General features: G+C 46.1%; 1 protein-coding gene across 2 annotated transcripts in view; it reads left to right on the forward strand.

The window, feature by feature from the left end:
* The first annotated feature begins 304 nt into the window (after nucleotides 1-304).
* Nucleotides 305-14,718, forward strand: part of Ano6 (anoctamin 6) — a 187,960-nt gene continuing 173,546 nt past the window's right edge. Inside the window, exon 1 of one of the 2 annotated variants that reach the window (XM_052748763.1) lies at nucleotides 305-809. In XM_052748763.1, coding sequence (XP_052604723.1) covers nucleotides 743-809 — 67 coding nt within the window. In that variant the 5' untranslated portion in view covers nucleotides 305-742. The remainder of the gene's footprint in view (nucleotides 810-14,718) is intronic. The other variant, XM_052748764.1, reaches the window with a different exon arrangement.

The raw sequence follows: 14,718 nt of genomic DNA on the forward strand, positions 1-14,718 counted from the left end.
CATCCCAGCACTGCAGAGAAACGACTTGTCTCCAGCGTCCTTGACAGCAGCTCTGCAGACGGGCGACCCAAGGGCCCTGCAGTTCTGACTGCTTCCCAGCGTTTTGGGAGCAAACTCCCTTCGTTTCTGCGCCCCAGAGTCCTTGAGTTTTCAGGGAGGCATTCCTTCACTCCCTGCCTTCGTTTTTCCCTTTCGTTTCTTTGTTCTTCCTGGTACCGTGCTTTCCCACATTGCCCTATTCCAAGAGTTTACACGTAACTGTGACGCGTTCGGCCTAGTCCCTGGCTTTGAGGTCTGATTTGCACCGCCAGCACCCGCTGCACCCCGCGACCACTCCTTGCGATTGCTCTCCTTGCGCACGTGTCGTCTGCTCCGCAGTAAGCTGGCACATTCTGTCGCCTTGCCATTCCGCAGAACAGTTTAAAGCCCTTGCAAGCTCCTCGGAGGAGCCGGCCTGCGTCTGCAGCTGCAGCGCGTCCCGCAGGCGCAGCAAGGCAAACCCAGCCTCCCCCCACCCCCTACTTCCTCCTGCGCGCCCCGAAGCCGGGGCGGTTTGATCTGGGGCGGGAGTGGCGGCGTCTCTCTGAGCATGCTCAGTCGCCGGCTGCGCGGCTGGTGAAGCAGAGCGCGGGCGGAGTGAGCAGGCTGTGCCGCCGAGAGGGCTGAGCGGAGCTTGCGGCCCGAGCCGAGCGGAGCCGAGCAGCGCCGAGCGGAGCCGAGCGCCGATCTGGGGGAGACGCAGATGATGACTAGGAACGTCCTGCTGAACATGGAGCTGGAAGAGGACGATGATGAGGATGGAGACATCGGTGAGTGCCCGGGGCCGGGGCGCGGGGATCCGGGGCGGACGCCTCTGCTCGGAAGCCGCGGCTCAGAAGCAACTTCGGGGCTTTTCCTGTGCCCGCTACGGGGCGGTGTTTCGGGGTCCCTGCTCCCGGGTTCACGACACACCTGATCCGGTTCCGCGGAGGCCGCAGGCTGCACCGCACGCCGGTCCCGCCCGCAGCCCCGCATCGGCCCGCAGAGACGCAAACAAAAGGGCTGGAGCGGCGAGCGCGGGGCAGGGACGCGGGGCGACGCCGGGCGGAGGACGGTGGCTCATTTCCACCAGGCCTCCTGGATGTCAAACTGTGCCTTCTCACGGCCTCCAAACACTTTACAAAGTAAATTTAGGAGTTGGGTGTGGCGTTTCCTTCCTCTCAGATTTTACTCCCGAATCATTTAAATCAAAGAAATTTGATAACACCCTGGTCTAGGACAAACTTGGGGATCCCACGCCAAGACTTAGCCTCGACCTTTTCGTTCTGACAGAGCGATTTGCCCGGTACTCATCTTCGTGGAGAGAGCAGACGGTATTCTTTTCCAAAGAGGAGAGAAAAGTGCGCACAGGTTGACCTCCTTGGCGCCTCACACTGTTAAAAGCTCAAGTTTCTGATTTACCAGACTTGTGCAAGTGAAGTAAGGCTCTGCACCTGGCCACTGCTGGCCACAAGATGTAGGATGCGGCTGTTTAGTGGAACTGGAATAGTAAGTGACGGTTACGTAGAAGTACCATCCATGGAAGGACCATCCATGGGAGCGGCGTTAAAAGAGTTACACTCAAATGAACACAATCAGTTTCTTAGGAAAATATTCGTGTCTGTCCTAGCGAGGTACTCAAGCGAGCATCAAGCCGGAATTAGAAGTTGACCTAAGCAAGAGGCTCACTGTAAATACTTGGCGCCATCAGATTTCAGTTTAGAAAGAAAATCTAATTTGGTCTAGCCTCTGTTACATGATTAGGCATCATAATGCTAATCGTTTTCAGAGCCTGGCAGTAAGCTTTGCATTTAATGACCGAGGTGATTCAGGTTTGTTCCATGAAGTAAAACAGCAGATGTAGTTAATTACCTCTGCCCCTTCTTACACCGGTACCCTGCAGTATTTAGAGTGATACTTTAGTGTAGATAGTAGACAACCGGTTTGTTTTTTTTTTTTTTCAAGCAACAAGTATGTAAGCAGGTTCTGCCAAGTTTTGGTTGTTCTTTATGGAACTATAATTTGAATGTGGAGTACAGTGACTTTTGTATCAGAAAATGCTTTACCATGCCTTACGTTTATGTCATATAAGTGATAATGATAGAATGATAAGCCTTCTTGGGGGTTACTGAGGTAGGCTGACAGTGCTGTACAGGCTATTACGAAGTAATTCTAATTTCCAGCTGTGGGAGCCGATGAAGATTGTAACTGCAACCACTGCCTCGAATCTTGCAAGTGTTAAAGCTCTTGACTGATAGGTTTCTTCAGTCTGCCTCACTCCTCCGATAGTTGTAGAGTAGTTTAAAGCAGAGTCGGTATTAGTGTTTTCTGTGGCGTTTCTCTTGGCTTTAATAATTCGGAGCAGGAGGCCCTGACGTCATCCAAGGCTGATTGCAAGCAATGAAACCGAAGCATTTTTCGCTAGATGGTGGTATCATAGATGTTTCCCCTACATGTATGAAGTCAAGCCTTCTGGGAGACCGCGCTCTAGAGCTCTATAAACATTAGTTCAGGTGGTTCTTGACGCTGTTCGGTACTTAGGTGCCAGGTGGACCTCCTTTTGCAAAACGGAACCCAGGTGGAGAAGTGAAAATGGTAAACTTCGCATGGTGTCTGTCTCATTGGCTTACGTCATGGCCACCGGAAATAAAAGGCGTGCTGATGAATGACCCCGTGGGCAAAACTTGTCCCCCTCCTTTTCACCAACCAGGCCGCAGAAATCTCATCTAGGCAGCAGCTGCCGAAGTGCCCTCGGGGAGACGGTTATCACTGCAAGTGCCTGGGGCTGCAGAGGACTGTCCCTGACAGTCTCCACACGTCCGTCCCCACCTCCATCATCATTTCTTCTTGATTTAAAAAGTGATAGAAATAGGACAGACGGGATGGGTAAAGGCATCTCCCACCTAAGCCTGAGGACCTGAGTTCGATCCCCGGGACCCACGTGACGGAAGAAGAGACTATTCTTCTACACGTCCTCTGACCTTCATTCGTGCCTTGGCACTCAGCCCCCTCGCCAAGCCCCTTAAAAAGCGATAGCAATAGCTTTCCTGGCAGAACGTAGGAGCTCTCGAGATGAATGTGTTTCTTTAGCGCGTCTCACTCACCAAATGGTTTGTATAGGAGGTTGTTTTTTTTTTTGTTTTTATCTTCTTGCATTATCTACGGTTCAAACTCTGCCAAGGGAAAGTGGTTCCAGACATGGGAGCTATGAGGAAGGACTCAGGGTTCAGATGGATTGGTTTGATATGGGATAGTTGATCGGTGGGTTTGACTTCCTGGTTAGGTTAGATGGTAGGTGGTTGAAAGCTTTAGGTTTGCCATCTGTTTCCGGTAGTTGACTTGGTGATTTCTCATCCTGGATTGTCGTGCCATTTGGGAAGTGGACAGAGGCCGTGTGAGATAATGGTCCGGCCATTCCTCTTCAGACTCTGTTCTCTTTCACTGCTACATTCTTAGAAAGACATCTACTGTTCCCTTGGTCCATTTCATGTTAAATCACCCCCAAATCTAGGTCTGGTCTGTTAGACCTCATCAACATTAGTTGAACAGCCCTCCTCTGCTAAATACAGGAGAATATGTATTAGATCAGGGCAGGATGCACCCCTTTCCCAGGATGGGGTCCCTTGAAACAGGACACTCGTAGAGGGTGGCTTTAGTGAAGTATGTGCAAACCTGTAGGAGAACATTTCGCAGAGGAGGTGGCAAAGCTGTGGGAAGTCTGGCCCATGCAGGTACACAAAAGGCAGGAGAGGTTTCCGGGGGCACAGACACTAGGGTGGAAGGGCATGGGGTGACTATCCTGTGAGGAATTCCCCAAGCATCAGAAAGATCTCGATTCACCTGGAACTCGTCCTGGAGAGAGCAGATCTGCCGCTGGCAGCGTACTGGGAAGCGGAAGAGGATGGAGAGGGTGCTGCAAACCTTCCCAGGATTTGGGGTTAGAAGTGGCCGTAGTAATTCAAGGAGGAAGGAATATGTCCTGGAGCTTAAGGAAGGAGGGCCGTCTCTAAGCAGCCGATTCTAGCTGTCGTACTTAGTGTGACTGCCCCTCCGGAGTTGAGGGATGGGAAGGATGGGCAGTGTGGGGTGGGGTGCTGGTGTCTGTTAAGTCCTAATTTTCGTGGCTGCTGTGGTTTAGACCATTGCTTTCAGCCCCCCCCCCCCCCGCCCCCTTTCTCAGCGACTCTTCCTCTTTCCGAGCCTATGGCAAACTCCTGCAGATATCGCTGATACGCCGTCCCTCATGGACCCCCAGTGCTGTCTCCCACCCCTTGTTTCTTGGTTCTAAGTACTCAGCCTTCATCCTGGTTTTGTTTGTCTCTGTGTTTCATTATCTCTGCTTTTGTTATCTCTACCACTGAAGTGTAAATTTCTTAGTGCTGGGTGGAGTTCACTTAAGTCTTGTAGAGATTATATAAACTGTCTCAAATGTTGTCTCTATTCATAAAGACAACATTTTTTTTTAAATCATGTCTCTTTCTCACCCTCCTCTAAAATATAAGTTGACTTTGAGTTTTAAGATTGCAGGGCTTAGGTAGAAGCCGATCAGTTAATTACTGAAAGAATGAAATATATATATGTATACACACACACACACACACACACACACACACACACACACACACACACATATATAGTAAGAGACTGTGTCTCTGAAATAATAAAATAAAAATAAGCAAATATATATATACACACACACATATATATACACATATGCATATGTATATATTTGCTTATTTATTTATTTTTATTTTATTATTTCAGAGACACAGTTTCTTACAGCCAGGCTGCCTTTGGACTCAGTATGTAGCTGAGGCTGGCTCTGAACTCCCGGTCCTCCTGTCTCTGCCTCCTGAGAGTTGAGATTACAGGCATGAGCCACAGAGTGACTCACGCCTGTAATGACTGAACACAATGCTTAGCGGTTTTATGGCTGTGTAGAGTTCTCTTCTGTGTTATCTGAAGAGCACATACATTCAGTGGTTCCGCTTCATTGCACCCCGTATTGCAGTAATCTATCACTAGCTCTGTAATCAAGGGGTGTGTCAGGAGAAGTCCTGGTACGGAAGTAGTACCAAGGAGAAAGCATGGGACCTTGCTGATCTAGCTGTAGAGAGGTGTGGGCAGCTGAGCCAGCTGGGGAGAGATGAGAAGATAGATGGTGGGGATATGATTCCTGAAGGCACAATGATGTAAACCCCAAATGAACCCAGTTCTATCTCCAGCTTATGTTACATTCTCGTGTGTGTGTCTGTGTGTGTGTGTGTGTGTGTGCATATACATACATGCATACATATATAGGCATTCTCTTTAACAAAAAGATGAGAGTTTAAAACAGTGATCAAAGACATTTTCTCCTTCAGCCTAGTGTGCCACACCTAGTTCCACACCTAGTCATGACTTGCCATCCACATTCTAACGTTTAAGTCAAATAACAGCTTTCCGAAAGGCCCTCTAGTCTCTCTCCTCTTTGGCAACCCACTGTTCTGCATGTGATGAGAGAGCCCTAAGAAAACTACTCCGAAAGAGTGTGTGTGAGGGCGGGGCTGCCACAGTGGCATATGTTGCTGGTTCCTCAATTTTTTTTCCCCTGTAGAAGCCAAGAAATTTAGATCAAACTCTCCCACAGACATTTCCATTAGAGATACGGTTTTAATTCTGACATTTGTGGGAGAGAATGCAGCTTTAAGAATTGCATACTGCATGCCTAAGGTAAAGAATGGTATCGAACTCTGAAGGTGGGATTTGTAACAGGGTAGATTGGGAAGAGTGGGTTTTAGTTAAAATTACCCTGTAGCTGTCACTTTGTTTCCCGTTAACAGTACGTCTTGACCAAAAGCTGTCGTCTCACTGAGGGATGCTCTATGTTACTCATCATGATACCCTTTCACATAGTAGGTGCTTAGCAAAACATTTGTTATCGGGCTGATTTAGTTTCCATGCTATATGATTTAAACTGCCTGATCCACTTTAGACACAGTGCGTTCAGGCCTGGGACTGCGTGAAAACAAAGAGACACATCTAATCACCTCCAACCAAGAAAATGTGCTTCTGGACTGATTCGTAAATGTTAGGGCCCAAAGTGTGGGAATTCAAAGTAGCCAAGTGAGGGTGTCACACTCATATTGCCATAATTGTGGAACCCCAGGCCTCTCGAACACCAGGCAAGTGCTCTGCCCCTGAGCCACTCCTGGCCTGTGGCGTTACTAGGATTCCTTTTTGCTTTTGCTTAGCTTTGTCTTTCCAGCTTTGCAGCAAAAATTAATTGGCATCCATCCTGAGAAACATCCAGTTTGCGAAACCTAAGATGAATATGTCAACAGTGGAGGATTTTGGGCGTGGGCCAGAGAGCAGTGCAGATGTCATTCAGCCAAAGGACGCAGTGGAACACGCACAGAGACACATTGAAGGGTTAATGACAGCTTTCACTGCCTCGGTATTTATGGGTGCCCTGGCTGCATTTCTGCATACCAATTGATAGATCTTGCTGCAGGAAGTCATTCAGCAGCCAAAAACACAAATAAAAAAAAAAATATATTCTTTGGTGGAGTCCAGATATTGCTTTTATATTTAATACTTTTATTTTAGGATACCAGAACTCTACAATTTGCCACATTATTTTAAAATTCAAATACTTAAGACTGGGGTGGAGAAAAGGTATTGATCTTTCAAAGTTTCTTTTTTTTTTCCCTGTAATATTTCTTTTAACTTTGATGGAACTTTACCCTTGAGTCAAAGTCATATGAATAAGTGTTCTTTTACAAAGTACAATTATGCAAATTAAAGGTTTATTTATAAAGTTTGTTTTGTAGAAACCAAGATTCTGTTTACAAAATTGAAATTTTATGATCTCTCCAGACATTGTAGCTAGATGTTTGAAAAAATACATGCCCTGGCTTTGCACACTCAGAATGACGGCTGAGTTTTTCTTGTGACATCATTACATAGACACGATCTCAAACATTTTGTCTTCTTATTTGTACTGTTTTTTGAGAAAAATCATTCTAAAGAAAAAAAACAGTACCTAATTTTAAACACATTAGTGCCTTATTGCTTTTAAGGTTTTGCCCTCATTTGCATAATGATTTGAAATAGTTGCGTTCATTTGAATCATTTTATCTCTTTCTGTTACTTATGAAGCAGGTCCTGTGTGTTTCAGTTGTGTAAGACACAATTTGCTTTTTCTGAAAAGAAAAGCCAGGATTCCCCAGTAATATGTGAAGAAATGGGTATAAGTGTAGTGGCTTTAGATGTTCCTTAATGAGGAAGAAAAGTCGATTTTTAGGAGCTTCTTGCTTTCTTTGGGGCAAAGGCAATTCTTATAAAGGGTAGAAGGGAACTTTGTGGAAGAAGAGGGCGCCTGTAAGGACACTTACTGCCCTCATTGTGAACTGGAAGGCAGGAAACAGTCTTGAGTGACATCTGAGTTCGTGTCAGCTAGCACCTGGTGGGATTCACCTAGAGCCTGTCACCTGAGGCCAGCTTCTCACCTGTCAAAGCCTGTCTCTTCAGCCCTTCGAGGTTGATGGGAGGATGTAGGGTGACATGTTTAGAGCTGGGACGAGGCCACACACACACACACACACACACACACACACACACATCTGTACACATGCACACTCACACACACACACACACACACACACACATCTGTACACATGCACACTCACACACACACACACACACACATCTGTACACATGCACACTCACACACACACACACACACACACACATCTGTACACATGCACACTCACACACACACACACACCCCTGCTCTTCAGTAGTCAGTACTGGAAAGAGGACACACACACATACATCTGCTCTTAGTTAATCAGTACTAGGAAGAGGACACACACAACACACACATACACACACACACACACACACACACACACACACACACACCTGCTCTTCAGTAGTCAGTACTGGGAAGAGGACACACACACATACATCTGCTCTTAGTTAATCAGTACTAGGAAGAGGACACACACAACACACACATACACACACACACACCCCTGCTCTTCAGTAATCAGTACTGGAAAGAGGACACACACACACACATCTGCTCTTAGTTAATCAGTACTAAGAAGAGCACACACACACACACACACACACACACACACACACACCCCTGCTCTTCAGTAATCAGTACTGGAAAGAGGACACACACACATACATCTGCTCTTAGTTAATCAGTACTAGGAAGAGGACACACACAACACACACACACACACACACACACACCCCTGCTCTTCAGTAATCAGTACTGGAAAGAGGACACACACACATACATCTGCTCTTAGTTAATCAGTACTAGGAAGAGGACACACACAACACACACATACACACACACACACACACACACACACACACACACACCTGCTCTTCTGTAATCAGTACTGGGAAGAGGACACACACACATACATCTGCTCTTAGTTAATCAGTACTAGGAAGAGGACACACACACACACACACACACACACACACACACACCCCTGCTCTTCAGTAATCAGTACTGGAAAGAGGACACACCACACTCACACACACACACACACACCTGCTCTTCAGTAATCAGTACTGGGAAGAGGACACACCACACACACACACACACACACACACACACACACACACACACACACATACACACATACACATCTGCTCTTCAGTAATCAGTACTGGGAAGAGGACATACACCACACTTACACACACAAACACACACCCTGCTCTTCAGTAATCAGTACTGGGAAGAGGACACCACACACACACACACACACACACACACACACACACACACACACACACACATCTGCTCTTCAGTAATCAGTACTGGGAAGAGGACATACACCACACTTACACACACAAACACACACCCTGCTCTTCAGTAATCAGTACTGGGAAGAGGACACCACACACACACACACACACACACACACACACACACACACCCCCTGCTCTTCAGTAATCAGTACTATTCTCTCTCTTATTTACTCACCCACTTCTCAGAAACTATGCATCAGGCACCATGCTGCTCAGCAAGGCTACAGTCTCTAGCCACAGTGTCACTCTTGTAGTAAATTCTTTTTTTTTTTTTTTTTTAAGGCAGTCATGGGAGCTGCTATTCCTAACCTCTGACACCACTAAACTTTCCTCTGATCCACAGCTGCCTGTTTCTCTTTTATCTTGTTATGTACCCAGGAGCTTAGTGATTGGCTGGCTGAGGGCAGTCATGACAGTGGCTACTCGGCAACCCTGTGTGTTTAAAGGTAAGAATTAAGGAATAATACCCGACAGTTTCTGCAGAGATAATTACTGTGTTTTTTCCTCCAGTTTCACAGGCTGATAATGTTTTCCAAATACTAGGAAGCATGTTTCAACAGTAATTCTTCTTAGGGAATATTGACTAAAGGCTGTAGTGGTTACTGTGGAGTGGGCTTCTTACTACGTGGCTGATGGAATGTGGAGATTATAGCTCCATCAGTCTCTGTGGCACATATCATCCCCCATTGGCTGGCAGAGAGTTTTCGATGAAGTGTGTACCTGCATAGCAAGTGAGGAAGGAGACATTCAAGTAGGTGACTGTGGTGGTTGGAATGTAATTGGCCCCCATAGACCCAGAGGGAGTGGCACTATTAGGAGGTGTGGTCTTGTTGGAGTAGGTGTGGCCTTGTTGAAGGAAGTGTGTCACTTGAGGTGGGCTTTGAGGTTTCAGAAGCTCAAGCCAGGCCCAGTGGCTCACTCTCTCTTCCTGTTGTCTGAGGATCTGTATGTAGAACTCCTTCTCCAGCGTTTTATGTCTGCCTGTATGCCACCATGCTTCCTGCCATGATGATAATGGACTAAAAACCTCTGAACCTGTAAGCCAGTCCCCAATTAAATGTTTTCTTTCATAAAAGTAGCCATGGTCTCTTGATGTCTCTTCTCAGCAATAGAACCCTAACTAAGACAGTAACTAGCTTTCATTATAAACTAGCTCTTGGAACATAATAAGAGAAGGAGCAGAGGATGAGAACTGGTGAGATTTTTAGTGGTCAGAACTCTTTGTGATCCCAATGTCAATGTGAGAAATACAGCATCACGTTCACTAGCCAACAGAGGGTAGCCAGCCAGTCAGGAACCTCCTGAGAGGAGGGATGGGTAGCTTGGGGTTTAAAGCACTCAAACTTTCCACTCCCTCAACTTTGGAGTTTTCTACCTCTGTGTATGCAGAGAGAATCCGTTTCACTCTCCTTGTCCCTGAATGTCATATAGAATTCAAGGTTATCTGGGTCTTGACCTCCTCAACTACATTCTCCTCTCTATAGAGACTTCCAGGGCTATAGGGTTGCCTTGGGAATTGATATGGATCTGGAGGGGAGGAGAGACCAGGCCATGTACTGGAGGAGTCATCCTCCCTTCCGAACCCTGGGAAGTGTGGACCAGGTCAGCCAGGGCTGGAATTGAGGATGAAATCCTGAATTAGCCTACAGGGACTTACTCTGTAGATGGGGAGGAAAGGATGACTCTCCCCTGTGTGGAAAGATTGTATCTGCCATCTGTTAGTGATAACATCACTTTCTTTTGGCCAGTGGTGTGGACTGGTGTCCTGCCATGCTTTGGCTAGCTATGATGCAGACCAGTAGCCCCGTGCTGGCCTGGGGTCTGGACTTTGGCTGCCTGTGATGTGGACGTAGTTCCTGGGTTGTTGTTGTTCTGTTTGCTTTTTTTCATCTCGTGTTGGCTGCTTGGCCTTCTCAGGTGTTCATCAGTTTTCTCAGCGTCTTCTATCGTCTGCCTCCATACTTCTTGGGATGTCTTCGCCTGGTGCAACACAGAGACGGAGAGCATGCAAGTTCACAATCTGGTCCAGACGTTGACCAGCTCTGTGACCTTGAGTGATCGACGTGACCTTCCTCTGTAAAATGGGGCTAACATTGGAACACATGACATGCAGGGTGTGGGAATATCAAATGAATGATATCATTTGAAACTTTTACATACTTTGCAGGACTGTGATGCCTGCTGAACTGAGCCCTCCACAATTGCAAACTGAGGTTGCCAATTGTTTGTGTAGCTGTTTTTAGCTAAGTCTGAACCCAGGATTACCTCTTGGTTGTTCTGTCGAAGTTTCACCTTTTCCCTAAGCCGATGATTTCTACTTCCACATCCCATCGTCACTTCGTATTTTTTATTTCTTACTTTACTATCTTGAGGACTGTGGTCCCTAGTGGGCAGCATGGTGCCTGATGATAGTTTCTGATGAGTAAATGAGACCAAGATACTGACTGCTAAAGAACTGGCAGCTGACTGGAAAGCTAGACCTCTTGGATAGTGGCTGGCCCTTGGGCATGCCAGTTACAGGATTAGTACAACACAGTGGGCGGTTCTTGGCCTATAGGCCAGTCGATCATAGTCATTATGAAACAACTAAAATAGGAAGAAGTGCAAGTGACTGGGGTGTTCAAAAGCAGGTAAGAGTTTACAGTAGTAGATGCATTTCATAACAAGGTCGTATCACCTTGATACAATTTTAGTAAGAAAGATATGAGGATATAGTGTAAAGGGTCATTATGATAGATGGTACTTTGATAGCCTTTATTCTAAAAATGTATAAGAAATAAGACCATATATAAGTATAAAATGTATTCTGATCATACTTACCCCACACTTACCCCTCCAGCTCCTCTGGGACCACCCAATATGTCCCCCTCTCAACTCATGTTCCCTTTCCATATGATCCTCCTTACCCTCCTACAACTCCCCACCCCTGTTAATTAACCTACTGAGTACAATTAGTGCTGCCTGAATAGATACAGGTATTAGGTCATCCACTGGAGTATGGTCAACTATACTCCCAAAGAAAAATGACTTTTCCTTCCCCTAGTTTGGGCCTTGGGAGCCTCTCATGGTCCATGCTAGAATTTTGTCTGACTTGATCCTTAGGTCTTATGCAGGTAACCATAACTGTAAGTCCACACCTGTAATGACTATGTCATTTACAACATTCCTCCCTACTTCCCTACCTCCAGGCTACATTCTTTCCGTCCCTTCTTCCTTGATGCTCGCTGAGCCTAGGGTGGGGACATTGATGTAGATATTCCATCTAGGGCTGAGTACTACAGTCACTTGTTCTCAGCGCTTGGACCAGTTATGTGTCTGCATTGGCTCTTGCCCACTGCATGAGGTGTCTCTGACCAAGGATAAGGACATCACAGACATACACGGTGAGCTGCCAGCACAGTTGCACCACGTTGGGAGGTGAAGTTCCCATCAATTTTTACTTATTTTAATAGTAAATAGTAAATAAATAGTAAAGCTTAAAAGTTAAACAAAAGCAGTTAAAAGACACAAGTAAGCGCAAAGGAAATCGATAAAATGAAAGGCACGAGTACACTATATATATATATATATATATATATATATATATATATATATATATATATATATATATATTATCGCCCTTGTAGTTTTAATTCTTTGGAATTTAATGATAGCAAGAATGAAAGCTCTACGTCATTTGCAGGCTAAGTATAAGAGACACTGCTTTCTCATTTTGTGTGCTGAGAAGCTGGGGGCGATTTGGTCTGTATCCAGTTGTTGGAGCTGGACTGCAGGCCACCCCATCAGAAACACCAGACTGAGGAAAGCTAATGCATTGCATCCTCTTGGGGTGAGGGAGAGCAAAGTGGAAGAAAGAGGGGAGTTAAGACTGTTTGCTTTACATTTCCGCCTTCCACTGTAAGCGAGCCTGATTTCCATCCTTCGGTCACAGGGCTTGGAGTCCAGCCTCTGCCACGAGGGCTTCTCACGTTTCCTGCCTCCATTTAAATGTAAATAGTGTTTAGTGACCACTGGTTGCAGGCATCTATCTATAACAGGCTCATTGCAGCCTACAAATCATAGAGGAGACGCGAACACTTGCAGACAAGCCTTTCATCATGCTCAGGGTAAGCAAACACCAAAGGCTTTGCAGCAGTCGGGTAATCATGGTTTTCCTGGGCGTTCCAGTGGCCTAAGCTGTGGCTTCTGGCTCATTTCATACTTCATGTACTTATTTTGAAGAGTTCAATCATAGATAGTGTTGACTAACTTAATTTGACCAAAAAATTTCTTTGAACTCTGACTGGATTGCTAGACGTGACCTCTGTTTGCAAACTAGACCTGTGTTTGTTTTGTTTTTTGTTTTAATATCCATATGCATAGAGATTTCATTTATGCCAGCACACAAGAATGGTCTCACCTTTCTGTTCGTATTAATTCGGTAAATGTTTACTAAAGACCTCCTCTAGGCCATCTGCTCTATAAGGTCTGAGGATACAGAAACAGGTAGAGATGGCTCCACCTTCAGTGGAGTTTGTAGTCTGGATGTGATACATCCAACCCAAGCATATGCAGAATTCTGCTCATTCACCTCAAGTCCACTCAGTGCCTTCTGGGTGCTAGGTGTGGTGCTTGGCAACTAGGAAATGAGTGGTAGATAAGATAAATAGCCCCTACCCTCAGCACATGGACCTCCTGGCAGGCTAATGCAGACCTATCAACTGCGTTCAGCAAGTTATATTTAAAGGTTGTAAAAGGAGAGCAAACCGGGATAGCACAGTGAGAGATCTTGGGTGTGCCCACCTCTAGCCAGGGGAGGAGCTTTCACTGGGGGATGGCTGGCAGTGCAGCTGTTATTTTCATGATGCTAAAAATAATGTGATCTTAGAGGAGCATCTTTGAAAAGCAGGGCTGGGAGAAGGCTCAAATGTACATTTGGCGAATGTGTGTGAAACCCTGCGTGTGCTTTCAGGCTTCCAATTCCAGTTGTCCTGGGGAATTGGCCAGGCACAGGCTTTGTTTCTATTGATTTCTGTGGCTTTTAATGCACCTTGAAGAATACTGTTGCTCACAGTCCTAAGCCCCACTATTCCTTGGTGTGTTGGCTGGGTTAGAGGCAACAAAACTTGGTCAGATCCCTTCATAATGGCTTTGTAGTTCAACTTAGCACAATCCTCTCCCTTCTGTAAGTTTTAAAGGAGAGGGTGCCGAGACCTTTGATGCCATCAATTCTGTTAGTTTTCCTGAGTTATCAAAGGAAGAGGAGAGACAGTGGGTACAGCCATTCCCTGCACCCAGTCTGTTCCTCTCTTGACCTCAAAGGCATGGTGACCTAGAGGAGACAAAATCTTCTGGATTCTCAGCCAGGACCACGTTCTCTTTTCCTGCTGTGTTTGCTGAGCAGAGTGAGTCACTTCAATTTGAGAGGAGGAGGGACTGACTTTGCTGGGAGTCATGACCAAGCCGCTGGAGCATGAATCAGGTCCTGTGAGGTGGGAAAGCCCCACAGGAGACTGTCATGCTCTTCTCCAGTGTCTCCCTTCTGAAACCCCAGCTGGGTAATCTCTCTGTAGAATCCCTTCCCTGTGAGTAGTCACAGCATCTAGAATAATATGGAAGGGCCAAAGTAAGGCTTGTTTTCTTCTCAGTTCATGGGGCAGGAAGGCATGAAGCCAAACTCTGTTCATTTGCCATTTAAAAAAAAAAATCCCTTCTTTTCCTGTATTAGGATTGTTCATACTAGAACGACACCTCAGTTTACTTTTATATCCATTGCACGTGGTCCTTCTCAAACAGGAATCTTCTTATAGGTGAAGTTGAGAAAGCGTGAGAGATACTGATGCAGCCTTCTGCCACGCTTTTGTCTGACCATGAGCCTGGCTCCAGTGATGCTTTTGGTTA

This window comes from Peromyscus californicus, unplaced genomic scaffold, assembly GCF_007827085.1.
Source record: "Peromyscus californicus insignis strain IS unplaced genomic scaffold, ASM782708v3 Scaffold_20__1_contigs__length_68692818, whole genome shotgun sequence".
NCBI lineage: Eukaryota > Metazoa > Chordata > Mammalia > Rodentia > Cricetidae > Peromyscus > Peromyscus californicus.